This window comes from Echiichthys vipera, assembly GCF_963691815.1.
Source record: "Echiichthys vipera genome assembly, chromosome: 6".
NCBI classification, from domain to species: domain Eukaryota; kingdom Metazoa; phylum Chordata; class Actinopteri; order Perciformes; family Trachinidae; genus Echiichthys; species Echiichthys vipera.
Window position 1 is genome coordinate 17,382,051 of NC_139831.1, and position 14,349 is coordinate 17,396,399.

At 39.5% G+C, this 14,349-nt stretch overlaps 1 protein-coding gene across 2 annotated transcripts; it reads right to left on the reverse strand.

Moving 5' to 3' along the window:
• Positions 1-6,498: 6,498 nt before the first annotated feature.
• Positions 6,499-12,565, reverse strand: LOC310948302 (H-2 class II histocompatibility antigen gamma chain-like). 2 transcript variants are annotated; one of them, XM_083915378.1, is made up of 9 exons: positions 12,335-12,565; positions 10,905-11,074; positions 9,881-9,978; positions 9,721-9,774; positions 9,557-9,640; positions 9,384-9,447; positions 7,537-7,737; positions 7,365-7,430; positions 6,499-7,257 (listed from the first exon to the last, which is right to left on the reverse strand). In XM_083915378.1, the coding sequence occupies exons 1-9, from the start codon at positions 12,421-12,423 to the stop codon at positions 7,250-7,252; spliced, it is 834 nt and encodes a 277-aa protein (XP_083771504.1). In that variant the 5' UTR covers positions 12,424-12,565; the 3' UTR covers positions 6,499-7,249. The 2 variants fall into 2 exon arrangements, with proteins under 2 accessions (XP_083771504.1, XP_083771503.1); XM_083915377.1 differs by having other exon boundaries at positions 9,557-9,643; positions 12,335-12,564.
• Between the last annotated feature and the right edge of the window lie 1,784 nt (positions 12,566-14,349).

Genomic DNA, 14,349 nt, shown 5'->3' on the forward strand with positions numbered 1-14,349 from the left:
CTAAAATACACATTTGATTGTTTATTTTACTACTCTTTGTCTATTTTGGTTTGTAAATTTATCCTAATACAAATCTCTAAAGGCTGTTTTATCTAAAGGAGTTTTTATTTTGTCATACTAGCCATACATCTCAGTAGCTTATTATTATATATCATTCATAGCTTGGTTGCTATTTCATTTTATGCCTACATCCTTATATTTATCAAGGTTCTCCAGTGATTAAAGAGACATCCAAAATTCCCCCCTGTCTACTGGCTTCATGGTGATGTCTACCTGTTCACCTGTAGTGTCTTGTGGTTAGTTCCTCTGGCCTGTGTAATAGATAGCTTGCTGTGTGTGCGTATATGACTGACCCTCTGAGGTCGGCCCTGCTGGCTCCCCCTGCCAGTCTGAACAGCTGCAGTCTGCTGCGGCAGACCTCCGACTCCACCTCCTCTGGATGAAGTTTCCACTCAACAGCCACCGAGAGCAGCGAACTACATCTGAGAGAAGCACGCACGGTGAATATGTGACAATAACAAGTTCATTCATTCATAAAATCCATGACAAGGAATCACACTGTGTACAACAACCAGATGAGAAAACACAGCGATAAATCTGCCCTGTGACATTCCAATCATTCATGTGACAGTAAGACAATAAAAATTGTAATGAATCCATCCAAAGTGATTTGGTTAACGGATTACTCGGCTAGTGTTTATTTCACCTCTGCGTTACCTGCTGGAAATGGAGCCTGCATTGGTCTTCAGTGTCTCCCTGCATGTTTCATACAGAGAATAGGCTTCTTCTGCTGAACACACACACACCTCACATAAACCGTCTACAAGACTGAAAAAAAAGAGACATATGTGTGTGATGTATGAGCATGTACTTGTTGTTTATTGTATCTCGATATATCAGCTGGACTCACCTCCCAAGGACGGGGTGTGTCACAAGTTTTAGAGCCTGTCTATTGGGACTGAGGAGATCCACAGCACTGCCATCTGGATACAGCTGACATTGACAAACATCGAAAGTTATCCTTATCCATAGTCAGTGTAGGTAATACAATGACTATGGATAAGTACCTCATACACCCCACATAAAAAAACCCATCCCTTTAATATGATTTATGGTGATGCTATTAAATAGAAGGACAAACCTGAAGGAACGACACAGAGGTGAACAACTCCTCTTTAACTTGTGACAACATACGACAAAACAGATCTGCCAAGACCTAGGACGGGAGCAAGATGAATCGTGAGAAACCAGAAAAATCTTCCAATATTAGGTGTAGTTTTGCTTGGGGTTCCACCTGTTTGATGATACTGTGGTCAATCACGGGGCTTATCTTGTCTGCGGAGGCTCCACATATCAGCAGCGCTCCGTTGTAACCACTGGATATGGACTCAGTGAGAGACTGCAGGAGCTCAGGGTGGAAACTCTACAAGTTGATATTCAGACATTTAGTTTACAAACATCCTAGAAGTGTGGTGATGAAAAGCTGCAGTGAGACTAAGTGGTGGATAACTCGGAAAAAAAACATCACCTGCATGGTGTCAACAGTCCCGACATGGTCAAAGGAGAAGGACTTTGCTCCCTGATTGGGAAACACGTGACAACAAGGGTTCAGGTTTTTCAAGGTTTTAGCAAGCAAATTTCAAATTGTGATTGAAGTAAATGAAAATGTTTTACCTCATCCTTTCCTGATTTGTAGTCTACACCATGTCCTTCTTCACCAATAACCACACAGTCTTTGGTAACCACAAAAAAAACATTTAAACACACATCCCCAGCGACAGAAGAGCAGATTTTATTGTCCTCACTTTACCTGGGACTGCAGTAAATACAACTCCCACTCTCACTGTTTCAGCTCCTTCACATGACTGGTGAAACATGGAAATCGGAAAAAAATGATCAAATCAAACGAGTCAGTCTTAATTCCTTTATTTTTTTTCTGTCTAAGTGTAAAAAGAAGATACTTACAGGTGCGTTCATGTTCACAGCGACCGTTCCATGCGTATGTGCATCACAATCCACTCAGGCCACTGGATTTCATTACACTACACTGAAATATTAATGAGCCAGAATCTACTTTCACTGGTCTGGGTGATCAGGGTGCAGTTACCAAGATGGACAGAAAGGTCGCAGAGGCTATTGATGAGCAGTTATGATTACCTTCAAACATCTTTATTATAGCATTTTGGAATATGTAACAGCAAGAGATCAGACTGATATAACATTAGTGACAAAATGTTTTGTTTAGGCCTCTATTCAATGTTGAAAGTTGCAGTGTGTATAATGCAACTTTATAACTTTATAATGTTGATGGCCCAAGCCAAAAGCATATCTCCTACAAAGGAGATAGTATCTCCTAGATATAAACTCAGGTTTTGGCCAACAATGCCCGAAATAAAAAATTCACGCTGCCTTTAAGGGCTTCCGTATCAAATGATTAAATTTAGCTCCAAATCTTTGTAACAAATGGTATCAACCCAAAACTGCTGCAGTTTATGAACTCATGAGCATGGGAGCATGAGATCTCCTAGAAACTATCTCCTGTTTTGGCCAATAAATGAAAGATTCACCTTGCCTTTCAGGACATCCATAATTTTAACCACTTGACAATTGATACAAAAAAATTAAGACACCAATACCTTGAGGAACACCATAGAAAACGTCAAGTTGTGATTTGGTGACAAAAACTTCTGACATTTGGAGATTTCTGCAAGAATTGCACTTTCTGGCAATTGGATGGTGAGCACTTGTGTTCTGGAAACCCACTTATTGTTAATATACCTTGGGAAGCCATACATCACCTGAATTAATCTTTAGTTTGTGGTTGTAAAGTTTCATGAGGCTGTGCTTTTCCTAGAGGTCACATCAGCTCGTTTTATACAGTGAGATCAAAACAAAGTCTCTTAGGGACCCAGTAAGCAGAAATAGATTAATAGATAATAGACCAATTTAGAAGAGGGAAAAATATCACACCAAACTGCATGTGATTAGCATAAAGTGGGTATGTCTGTAAAACAGACATGTGGGTCAGAGGTCAAGGATCACCTTTAAAAATGATAATTTGGGTTATGCCAGTTTTTCCCTCGCCAAGACATGGTTGGTACCAATGGTTTGCTTCGATTGTCTTGTTTTATATGATAGCCTTTAGTATCTTTTACACTACAGCTTATTACTGGGTCCAAAAGACAGTAAAGCCAGCAGTGGATCGCAAAAGGTTAAACCCTTTATAATTTCGTTATGATGCCATATAGAAAGTTGTACCCAAATAAGGATGCTGTCTGGTGCAAACATCAACAAAAAAAATTAATTAAGCACAAAATTAATCCCACAAAGAGTCCCAGACGGAGAGGAGAGCTGTAGCATTCTGTCCCTCCGGTCGGCTTCATGCACGTTTCAGGCGAAAAGTCCATTATCCGAGTCCCCTGCTGGTCCAATGGTGAGGCACACAGAAACTCTTCGGGGAAGTCCTCCACAAACACAGAGTCTGCATCTTCCAGGAAGGTGAGAGTCTCTGTTAGGGCACAGTCACACTGATAAGGGTTCCTCCCTGCAAAAAGAATATCAAGCTGCTTCAACGTGCTCAAACTGCCCCCTGTTTCATTTATCAAGATGCTAAGTTGGTTACCATCCACCTTTAGCTCCTGGAGCAAAGGCAGGTTATCCAGAGAAGGCAGACGCATGAGGTGGTTGTCAGACAGTTGTAGCTTTTTCAAGGTCTGCGGTGGGTTGTTGAATACCACCAGAGAATTATGACTTAGATCCAGTTCTTCTAGAGAAGTAGAGAGCAACAAGTCAATCTCTGTGATCCCAGAGTGGGAAAGATTCAGCATCCTGAGTCGTTTCAGCTGCCGGCACTGCGGGTAGGGGACGATGGAGAAATTGTTACTGCTGACATCGAGTTCAGTGAGGGCGGGGGTTAGACTCAGGAGCGCGCAGAGAGACTGGAGGGAGGTGAGGTTGCTGCGTCTCAAGCGAATAGATTTCAGATGCTTGAATGTAAGAGAGGGGCAATGTGAGATATTATGCAGGCGAGAGAAAGAGACAGGGTTCTCTGATAGATCCAGCTGAACCAGGTTTTCTACTCTTCGAGCCCAGTTGCAGTCAATGTCAACCAGGCCAGAACGAACAATAGCAAGAGATTTCAGGGGGCCAAACAACCAGTGGTGGAGAAACTGGAAGGAGGGATGGAGGAGAAAGGGGTCCACTGTTACATCTGTTAGTACAAGGGATTTAATTGTAGATGCTACCGGTATATTTAGATGTAAAACTTCAGGGGTCAAATTCAACTGGGACTTACTGATTAATGAAGAGGAGATTGTGATGTTATTGAATATTAGTTTATCCATCTGGATAAACTGAAATAAAGTTTTATGCAAAAATGTATTTATGTCAGATACATATAGTTTGCCATCTCTCAGCTCCAGTTCCGAAGCAAGGAAACAATTCAGATGTTCTGGGTTGCGGGTAACCATGACGTCGCACACACAACGAGTCTCGCTTAAAACGCAAAGAGAAGTTGCTCCTGTGACAGAGAGTCCGAAAAGTAAGAGGACAATCAGACTTTGACTTAGTGTCATGGTAGGCAGGAGGACTATCAGCAACACCTGAAATGTCAATGTCACAGAAAGGAGAGAATATTATAATTTAGGCAGGTCCTAAAAAAAGGACATTTTAAAAGTTTATTTGGACCGAATACAATGATTGGTCAGACTTTTACAGACAGACAGACGATTACGAAAGAAAGGTGTAAAAAATGTCAGAAAGGTAAGAATTGCTTTGGATTAAAGGCTTTAAAGAGAACCAGACTGTTTAATAAAAGAAAGAAAGGCATCCTGGTAACATTCACAAGATCTTACATTTAAATCTGAACCTCTGGAACCTAAAGACAGATTCAAAACTAGCTCTATGAGCTACAAAAATCCACAATTAGTCCTAAAAATGCTTCAAAAGAACATGAACTCAGCGATGTATTTCTTCAAGTCAAGCACTTACCCTCTGATCAGTTTAGCTGCGGATGTCGACCACCAACTGTTCACTGCGTTCAGTGTCTTTATTCTCAGCGGACTTCTCATTTTCTGCTACAGGTGTTCCCACCTCCCTTCCTCTTTCAGACACCTCGTAATTAAAGAGGAAGACGTGTGTTCTGGGACATGCTGCACTTCCTCAAAGCAGAATTTAATTCCCCCCAAATGGTGAAAGTGATTTTTGTATCATGTCAATGTCATCAGCACAATGGTTTTCTTCTTTGTGTCACTGATTTTATGATAAACATGGCCTCATTTTAACTTTGAATGTTTTGTTTGTCTAAACTTAAAGGCAGAACATAACCTAAATTAAGAATTTCAATATGTCGTTTCCATGGTTTCACATGATCTACTCAACATGAACATGAAAAGTAGGCCTTTTGCACATCAAGTCTGTATTTTACGTCTGAAATCATCGTACTTTCAAAAATAAATAACACCTTTTGTTGTATCAATCATGTTGACACACTGACCCCGAACCTTCCTCCATTTATGGTTTGATTGCTTTGGGTGAATTTGTTAATAACAAATAGCATCTGATAACATGATTCACTTTGTCTCTCAGCACAATGCACTTTACGACAAACAAATTAAAGAATACAGACTTGCAGTTTCGTTGTGGCAGGTGATCGCAGAACAGCTAAGGATTTAGGGATGGTAGTGATCGTAAAACAAACGATGTACAAAGGATTATTCAGCACCTAAACAATAGCTTCTTGCTAATGTCATTTATTCATTAGCCCTGTTTTGGACTAATTCTATTCAAGTGAACAAGTGAGAGGAGCACAAAAGCATCCTCGCTACTTGACCAGAGGTGGATCTAGACTCTATTGGGGCCCTAGGCATAAATTCACAGGGGGGCCCTCGAACCAGCATTCATCTACATTATATGTTTAAACTGAATCATTCTGTCACTTGTAACGGGAGTAGGTGGAGTCAGGTGGAGCTCCCTTAGGGAGGTCAGGTCTCCTACTGTCATTGCAAACTTTGTGCACTGTCACTGCTGTTTAAAGTTTGTCAGCCTTCAGGGAGCCCCCGACTGGCCTGGGGCCCCAAGCAGTTCCCGGTGCCTCTGTGCTTGACGACTCGTATTGAGAATTTTTGCATTTAATAGAATAATATGACACAATGTTTGTTTGTTTTTACCCATGTGAGCTTTTTTGTAATTTAGTGTTCCCAGTTCTGCAATAGTAAATGGGCCTGTATATCCATAACACTTCTCTTTGTGGTCTCAGTGTCATCTATAACAATTTTCATAATTCATTGTCTGTGGAGCAGCTTATTATGTTTATTAATATTTTTGGACTGTCTTGGGGGGGGGGTAAAATCATGTACAAGGGAGACTGAGAATTAATAAAGGATTCTTAAATTAATGGTGACTGCTGCATGTTTAAGTTTGTGAGCAGCACAGTCCAGTGTGCTTCAGTGAAACGTTAAACCACAAACTGATGTCAGAAAATCCAGGACTGACCAAGTGTCAATGCATCAAGTTAAAGTTTATTTAGTCCTTTTGTCTGTAGCTCTAACAGTTATGTGATATAACATGATAACAACATGTCGGTGGATTGAACACATGTACAACAATGCAAAACAGTGTTGTTAGGAAAACTTTATTTTGCTTTTCTAACGCAAACACCACCAAAGAAAAATCCCATCCTCATAAGTCCAAAACCTTTCAAGGGTCGGTTCACCAAAATCACAAAAACAAAAAACACATCTGTATTTTCTCTCTAAACTTCCATATTTCTAGCCCTGCAGAGAGTTTTGGTTTTATTAAGTTGGGGTTCATTTGTGGTGCTCACAACATTAAAAATAGAAAAAATTATAATATCTAAAAACCTGAACTACCTCCATGTCTAGACACTAGCAGAGGTAAGGGAGAAAATTATGATTTTGGTGAACCGACCCTTAACGCATTCTTTTAAGACAAACCTGTCTAACACATATTTTAATATACTGTAGATGATATGAATATATAGGTTAAATTGTCATTGAGAACACCCCAAAATTGTCTTTTATAACATGAAAATTAAAAGCAAGACACTGTAACAGGCCTCTATTGATTTGATTTCAAGCTGAAAGCAAAATGGTTGGTTACATGAAAGTGCACTTACTGATCAGACATTAAAACAAGTATTGTACGCTGGTCTGCATCCAGATTAAAACGACCGATTTCTTGTCTGTGCTGAGCATGATGAAGAGAAACATCTCACACTTTTTCATTTGTTTCACTCATCTGAAAAATAGAAAAAAACATGAACTTGATAATGTGTAGCAAATCAACAAATGTTTGTGAATAAACATATAAACTCTACATCTAAAAAACAAAGACTAATTATTCACCATCAGCCACCATGCTGATGGTCTTCTGCATTGGCCTGGGTGCAACCATCATGCGGCGAGGATGAACTGAGGGTAAAATGCACAGGAAAGCAAACAGCAAATTAAGTTTATCATTCATGACAAGCTCTAAGCTGCAGCATTAAATCGTAGTCCTTTAACCTGTGTTTTTTACCTCTCTGACAGTCTGGGCGGCCGCGCATGGTGGTGCCCTCGATGACTGCACCATCCTTGTCCACGCACCAGCAGTAGCCGGTGGCGTGCCAGCACTGCATGGCCTTGTAGTTGCCCTGCTCGTCACACTGGGGCTTGTAGGAGCCGATCTTGGAAAATCCGGGTGCCGCCTCCGTCTCGCATTTGGTCATGATCACAGAGGCTGAGGGACGGGTAGAGTAGAGACAACAATGGGACATTAAAGGCTTGTTTGGTTTTAATTACTGGTGAGTGCAGCAAAGTTAAATCAATATAGCCACATTTTGGCAAAACACATGTATGGGCTACGCCAAGAGTTTGATGAGAAGATTGATACTACTCTCTTATCCAGCAGCTGGTTAGCTTAGCTCAGCACAAAGACTGGAAAGAAGAATTCCTTTATTCCTTTATTAGTCCAGTCGATTTTTTCACTCTATTATTGTTTTCATGTTACACACACACAGGGGAAACAGCAGGTCTGGCTATGCCTAAAGTTAACAAAATGCACCGACCAGCAATTTGTTTGAGCGTACTAACAATAAAACACAGTTAGGGGAGGTTATGCAGAGGATTGTCTTTGGGCTAGGAACAATAACATTAATGTTTACCACATGCTAATGAGAGTGAATGCAAACATAACCAAGGCAATGTTAAATCCTGACTTCGAGTTTCACCATGAGCAGTGGAGGAAACAACACTTTACCCTTTTACCCTTTACACGACATTCAATTCAATTCAATTCAATTTTATTCATAGGGCCAAATCATAACAAAAGTTATCTCAGGACACTTTACAGACTAGGTATAGACGGCACACACCTAATAATTGCCTCTAAAAGTGAAAGAAGCAAACATTTCTGGTATGCGATTATTAACCTTTTTGCACCAAAATAATGAAAATGATAGTAAAAGTTATCTTAAACAAGCTCCTGGATGTGAATCTTGTAAACTCCCGTGCTCCACACTTTGTCCCTGCTCAGCACATCTCTCTTATATCAGTATTGCCACAGTAATATATTACAGCCACGGTCCTGGAGTCCAGTTTAGACCAAAGATTTGGGACGAGACTTAACAGTTTTAGAACGTTGCAGGTAAAAGTTGCAGCGGTGTGAACTGACCGGTCTCGTCTGGACTCAAACCGACTGATGTTGTCCCCTGAGACTCAGCTTGTCAAGTCTCCAGCAGCTGGTTTGAGAATGTAAGGCACGTCATCTGTTTCAACAGCCAATTAAGTCTTGGCAAAGTCAGCGGGACAAGTCTCGTACAAACTCTCAGCTGGTTGAAATGGCCGTTTTGGACGGAGGCTCAACAAGCGTGCGAGAGAGAGAGAGAGAGAAACAGCAGCGGAGAGAAAGAGGGGGTCGAGCAAGCAATACAATGAATAAGGAGAGGGAGCACAGTAATTGAGAAAAAAGAAGTGAATCAAGGAAATAAAACAGTATTTTCACCGTTTCACTACAACTAGAAATGCAGCTGCAGCAAGTATCTCACTGCCTCCGTCCTCATTTTTTATTTTATAATGTTACAAATTATATCCAACTACGAAAAAAAGCCTGAAAAGTCGGAGGTTAGAACAGAAGTACAGAGAGGCGTCGCTATGGTTATGATACAGCGTCTTACTGGTGTGAACGGGCAGGTTTCAGAACATTGCAGACCTGCACGTTGCAAGTAATTGCAAGTTTCAACTCGTCTCGTCGCAAATCTTTGGTCTGAACTGGGCTTTAAACCTCTTCTAGAACTGCAGGAAGACCAGCATCTACTGTCAAAGAGCCAATCTGGATCAGAGCAACACTTAAACACTTAAATGTAAAGGAAATAAAGTTTCAGTAACCTGACTCAGGTTTTGGGATAGCCATCTGGAAGATAAGCCAGTAACGCATCCAGGACTCAAAGCTCTGCAGAGTGCAAAATGTATAAATAAAAAATTAAAATAAAAAAGACATGACTCACTCAATTCACTTAATAATTTCTGTCATCTCCATGTAAATGTGTGTGAGGCTTTACCTTCCACTCGCTTTCATTCACATGCTGCTTCATGCTCTGCAGGTTAGCCATGAAGGTCTCGTTGAACTGCGGCAGCTGGAAGTCCTGCTGCGAACATGAAGAGAGCTTAGTGACAACGCAACATAGGCAACGTGAGGATGCACAGGACATAGAGCGCCACATACCTGCAAGAGATCCTTCAGCTGTGACTCCACACTGACAACAGTTTCCTGCAGTTTCTGAAAAGAGGGAATACATACATACATTCAAACATATTTTAAGTATGAAACAAGTTTGTTGCCACCTAGATACAGTTTAATGAATTTCAGGAGGCAGAAAACCTACGGTCATGGGTGTCTTGGTTGTCTTGGCGTCCACATCTGAAGTGTCCAACAGCAGAGGAAGGCTGTTCATTGGCATCTGCATCCTCATTGGAGCCCCAGCTGTAAGCAAACAAACAAACAAATTAATTAATTGTAATAAATAAAAATTATATAAGAATGTGACACTGCAAAAAAATGTATTAAAAAACACACAAAATAATGAACTTTGGGGGGGAGAACCTTTGTTCGTTTAACTGAAAGCTATGGAACAACTGTTTTCTTTGTGGTATAAAATAGACACACAAAAACCTGATCTAAAAATGTACCATCAAGATCCACAGAATATATAACTAACTAAAACATATAAATACAAAATTATAAATACCAGGGTTCATACACCTTTTCCAGGCTCAAATTCAAGCGCTTTTCAAGGTCAATTTTCAAGCTTTTCAAGCACCTTACAGCCGTGGTAAATAACACATTTCAACGAATACATTGGAAATTATTTCACTTTTTTTTGTTTTTATTAAAATCAAGTTAAAAGAGATGGCATTATGTTAAAAAAAATTCTTTCAAAATAACAGAAGGATAAGAAATTAAATTATATTTCTATTCTATAACTATTTGTTGTGAAAGAAATGCGGACACAATTTCAAGCATTTTCAAGGATTTCAAGCATCTCTACCAACCCTGAATTACAGGCAACACATAATCAAAGCTAGCTCAAAAGGATGTGTTGAATGCTAATTTAATATCACGGTAACTCCATGTGATGCTGCTTGAAATGAGAAGATTAACATAAAAATAGCTGCTATTGTAGCTGATGTCTTCCCCCATGAAACACCAGCAAAACTCTCATTTCTCTGTCCAGCTTTCAGAAGAGAAGTCCCTTAAAGAAAACTATCACTTCCCTTTCCACCTCCTTATTCCTACAGCCCTCCTCCTCCTTCTCCTCCTCCTCCTGTCTGACAAAGACTGTTCGTCACAGGCAAATTCCTGCTTGGACCACCCCGTCTGATCGTTAGGACTTCAATGCGTCCTCTTACCCCTGGATGAACGGGTCATCTGTTTGCCCAATCTTTCCGAGCTCCTCTGCAGCGTGTGGATCTGCTGCTTCTGGTCGAACACCATGTACGCAGTGAAGACCTGGCTGGCCAGCAGCAGACAGGCCAGGGCTGTCAGGCCTGCCACCTTCAAGGCACGGCTGTTAGAGCCCCTGAGAGAGAGAAACAAATACATAAATATGTGAAGATAAAGCAGCAGTAGAGAGGGGATAACACACACACACACACACACACACACACACAACCAAATTAAGATACTAAAAGTGAGGTGACATTTTTACAGATAGATTCCAGTTACTCAGAGAGATTTCCAAAAGTGTTTTGTGACACTGTTTGGAAGACATTATGTTAACTTTCCTTTCTTAAAATCTAGATAATGCCAGTGTTGTTTTATATACTGTATGAGGCCTGCTTGTAGACCAGACAGTCCAAAAAAATGCCACAAACTTTTGGAAATATGTTATCCTGGGACAAAAATACAGTCAGCCAGCCTTTTTTAATTCTCTGCTGCTCATAATCAGCCAATACAATGTGAGGACCACTTGTTACCAGGCAGAAGGTATTCCCTGAGGTTATAAGGAAGTAGGCTACAACACATACAACAATTATTTAGAACCTATTTGAGATGTTTAAACATGTGCAAAAACATGTTTAAATTTTATATTTTTTTCCTCATAAAAGGTCACAACAACTGTACATTCACTTATTTCATAAATAGTTCGGCCACAAAAAAAGTGAAACTACAACCCATCAATTCCATGTAAACAATGTCGTGTCTATTAAGTAGAATGTTATTCTGTTATTTAAATAAGTAAATAAATAAATACAACCCTATAGTAAGTGATTACATCAGAAAACTTTAAGTAATAGCACTCATTGCATTTCTAAGTTGAAATGTAAAACATTGGCCAATTGTTTTCGCTGGGGTAAATTATGAACCAATAGCATGATAGCATCACCAGTTACTAGGCAGACGCCTTCTGTGAAGTGCCCGATGTCCGACTGAATGTTACTGAAGATGCTTTGAAATCTATTCATTAATGTAAAATAAACAAAAAACAACAACAACAACAACAGAAGAAGAGAACATCTGAAATGTGGTGAGAAAGCTAAATCCACAAATGATTTCATGAACTAATCTGAAAAGAAAAGAATGAGACTTCCATACCAACCCATTTAGGAATAACAGCATGAGCACGATTTGAACAAATATGCCTAATGAGTGTTATTCCACCCTGTAGGATATATACAAGCAACTAACTTGAAGTGTACTTTTTAACATTTTTAGTTGTGATTTAATTTTTCCAGTTATACACATAAGAACAATTACAAGCAAAGGAGATCATTTAGGGCTCCTCCTGAGCAAACAGCTGTTGTCATGAGTATCGGTGTGTATGCCAGGCTCCTCTCACCCCGTGGGTCGATCAGGGAGAACCAGGTCTTCTTCACTGCCCGACACACTCCCTCTGGCCAGGGGAGCATCCTCAGGAGACGCGGCCATCTGTCTGGGAAGTTTCTCTCAACGTCTTCAAAGCAACAAAGTGGACGAAGTCCGGCGGGTCAAGTAGATATAAATGGTGTTAGAGATGAGGAAGCAATGGCAGGTCAGGTTCTTCAGAAAGGTGAAGGGATGTGGAAAGCCCCTGGTGTTAAAGGCGCAGTGGGAAGTGTTCTGTGAGGCTGTGAGAGCGCGGGCGGGCTGTGATTGGTCAGATTATAGCACCATCACTTGTTGATAGAGGCAGGTTATAGTGAAGTTGGCTCATTTATGGCCTGGGTGTCACCTAACTTGTTCTACTGTATGATATGATCTATTGTTTGTGCTGAAGCTATAAACTAACATGCTCTATTCAGGTAATGTAGGTTTCATAATTACAGCCTATTCATTTTAATAAAAAAGACTACTATATTATTACTTAGAGATACCATACTACTTGGGTATTAGAGACGTTACTTCTAAACTCTTGTCATTTTTGTCTTTTAGCACATTTACAAAGTGCTTTACAGTCACTGGTATATGTTCATCTATAAGGCCATTCTGAGTAAAACGAGTCCTTAATTATCTTAACTTTTAGAATAGAATAGAATAGAATAGAATAGAATAGAATAGAATAGAATAGCCTTTATTGTCATTGCCTTCGCATACAACGAAATTGGAGTGCTACTCCCCCTTGGTACATTTTTAGAAAATAATATATAATAAAACAATAAGCAAAGTTTAATATAGCAATAAACACACAATATAGTATAAACAATATAATAATAATGTGAACGGTATAAACAGATGGGTGGAGAACAGAAACTATACTAAAATATGTATATTTAGAGTGGAGCATGTTATTATTGCACATACATTTTAAAGTGGCTTTTTTCAGTTTAAAGTGGCTTTGTTTCAAGTTATTTAAAATTCTAAATTTTAAATCTGATCAATGTGATCAATATTTGTAACATTTAATTTGGAGTCGTGGAGGTTAAAATCTCGGCTCATAGACATTCTGGTTGTTCCAAGAGTAAGAACAGAGTTGGGAAAGAAAGCATTTAGGTTTTCAGCACCTGTTGCTGGAAACAACCTTCAAACTGAACTACATCTTGAAAACCTTTTGCCCCTGACAGATTTTAAAGATCTGGTGAAAACTCTGGAGTCCAGGCTCTCCGTATGCAAGTTTTTTTTTAAATAAGACTATTTGTTGTCTGATTTTTATACTGTAACTGTATTGCTGCTGTCTTGGCCAGGTCTCCCTTGTAAAAGAGATCTGTGATCTCAATGGGACTGAACTTAGGGCTAAATAAAAAAACAAACAAAAAAACAGGCATCAATCAAATAACAAAAGTATAACTATAACCTTTACAACTTAGTCTCATGAACAAGTTCATTATAGAGCAACAATACATTTAATAACATAAAAATATGTACTAAATTGAATTTATTCTAAAGTAGTAACCATTCAAACATGAATTGTTTTAAATAGTTTAGCTTCGACCCATTTTTATTCTGAAAGCAATCACCTTTATTTATGTTTGCCACTGCTCCCTACTGGAACAACTGAAGCAGACTGGTTCTTTGGTATGTCTTTGGCTTTTTCCCAAAATAGGAAATAAAAATAAAATATATAACAAGAGCCACATGTTAATTTACTCTGGGTTATGTTAAACATCAGAATGACAAAAACACAACTTTATTTTGTTGAACAGACTTGTGCTTCATGCGATTTAGAGAGAGATTCAGGTTGTTCTCTTGTCAAAAGCACCTCAACATTGAGTGAAACCAAAAGATAAACTCATCGGATTTTCAGCCATATTCAAGCCAGAGAGTGATGCAAGTTTCTGGAAATCTCTGCCCATCGTCATTCTGTGCTTTGAATCAAGAGAGGCGACTCAACACGGCTATTGAGATGTCCTGGACCTGTTTGTTTTTTCATTGAAATGT

Coding starts and splice junctions, on each gene's coding strand:
- LOC310948302 (XM_083915377.1), bottom strand. CDS start 12,423: ATGGCCGCGTCTCCTGAGGATGCTCCCCTGGCCAGAGGGAGTGTGTCG. Junction 11,075..12,334: donor CTCCCTGATCGACCCACGGG/GTGAGAGGAGCC, acceptor TCTCTCTCTCAG/GGGCTCTAACAGCCGTGCCT. Junction 7,738..9,383: donor TATCCCAAAACCTGAGTCAG/GTTACTGAAACT, acceptor CCCGTCCCTCAG/CCTCTGTGATCATGACCAAA.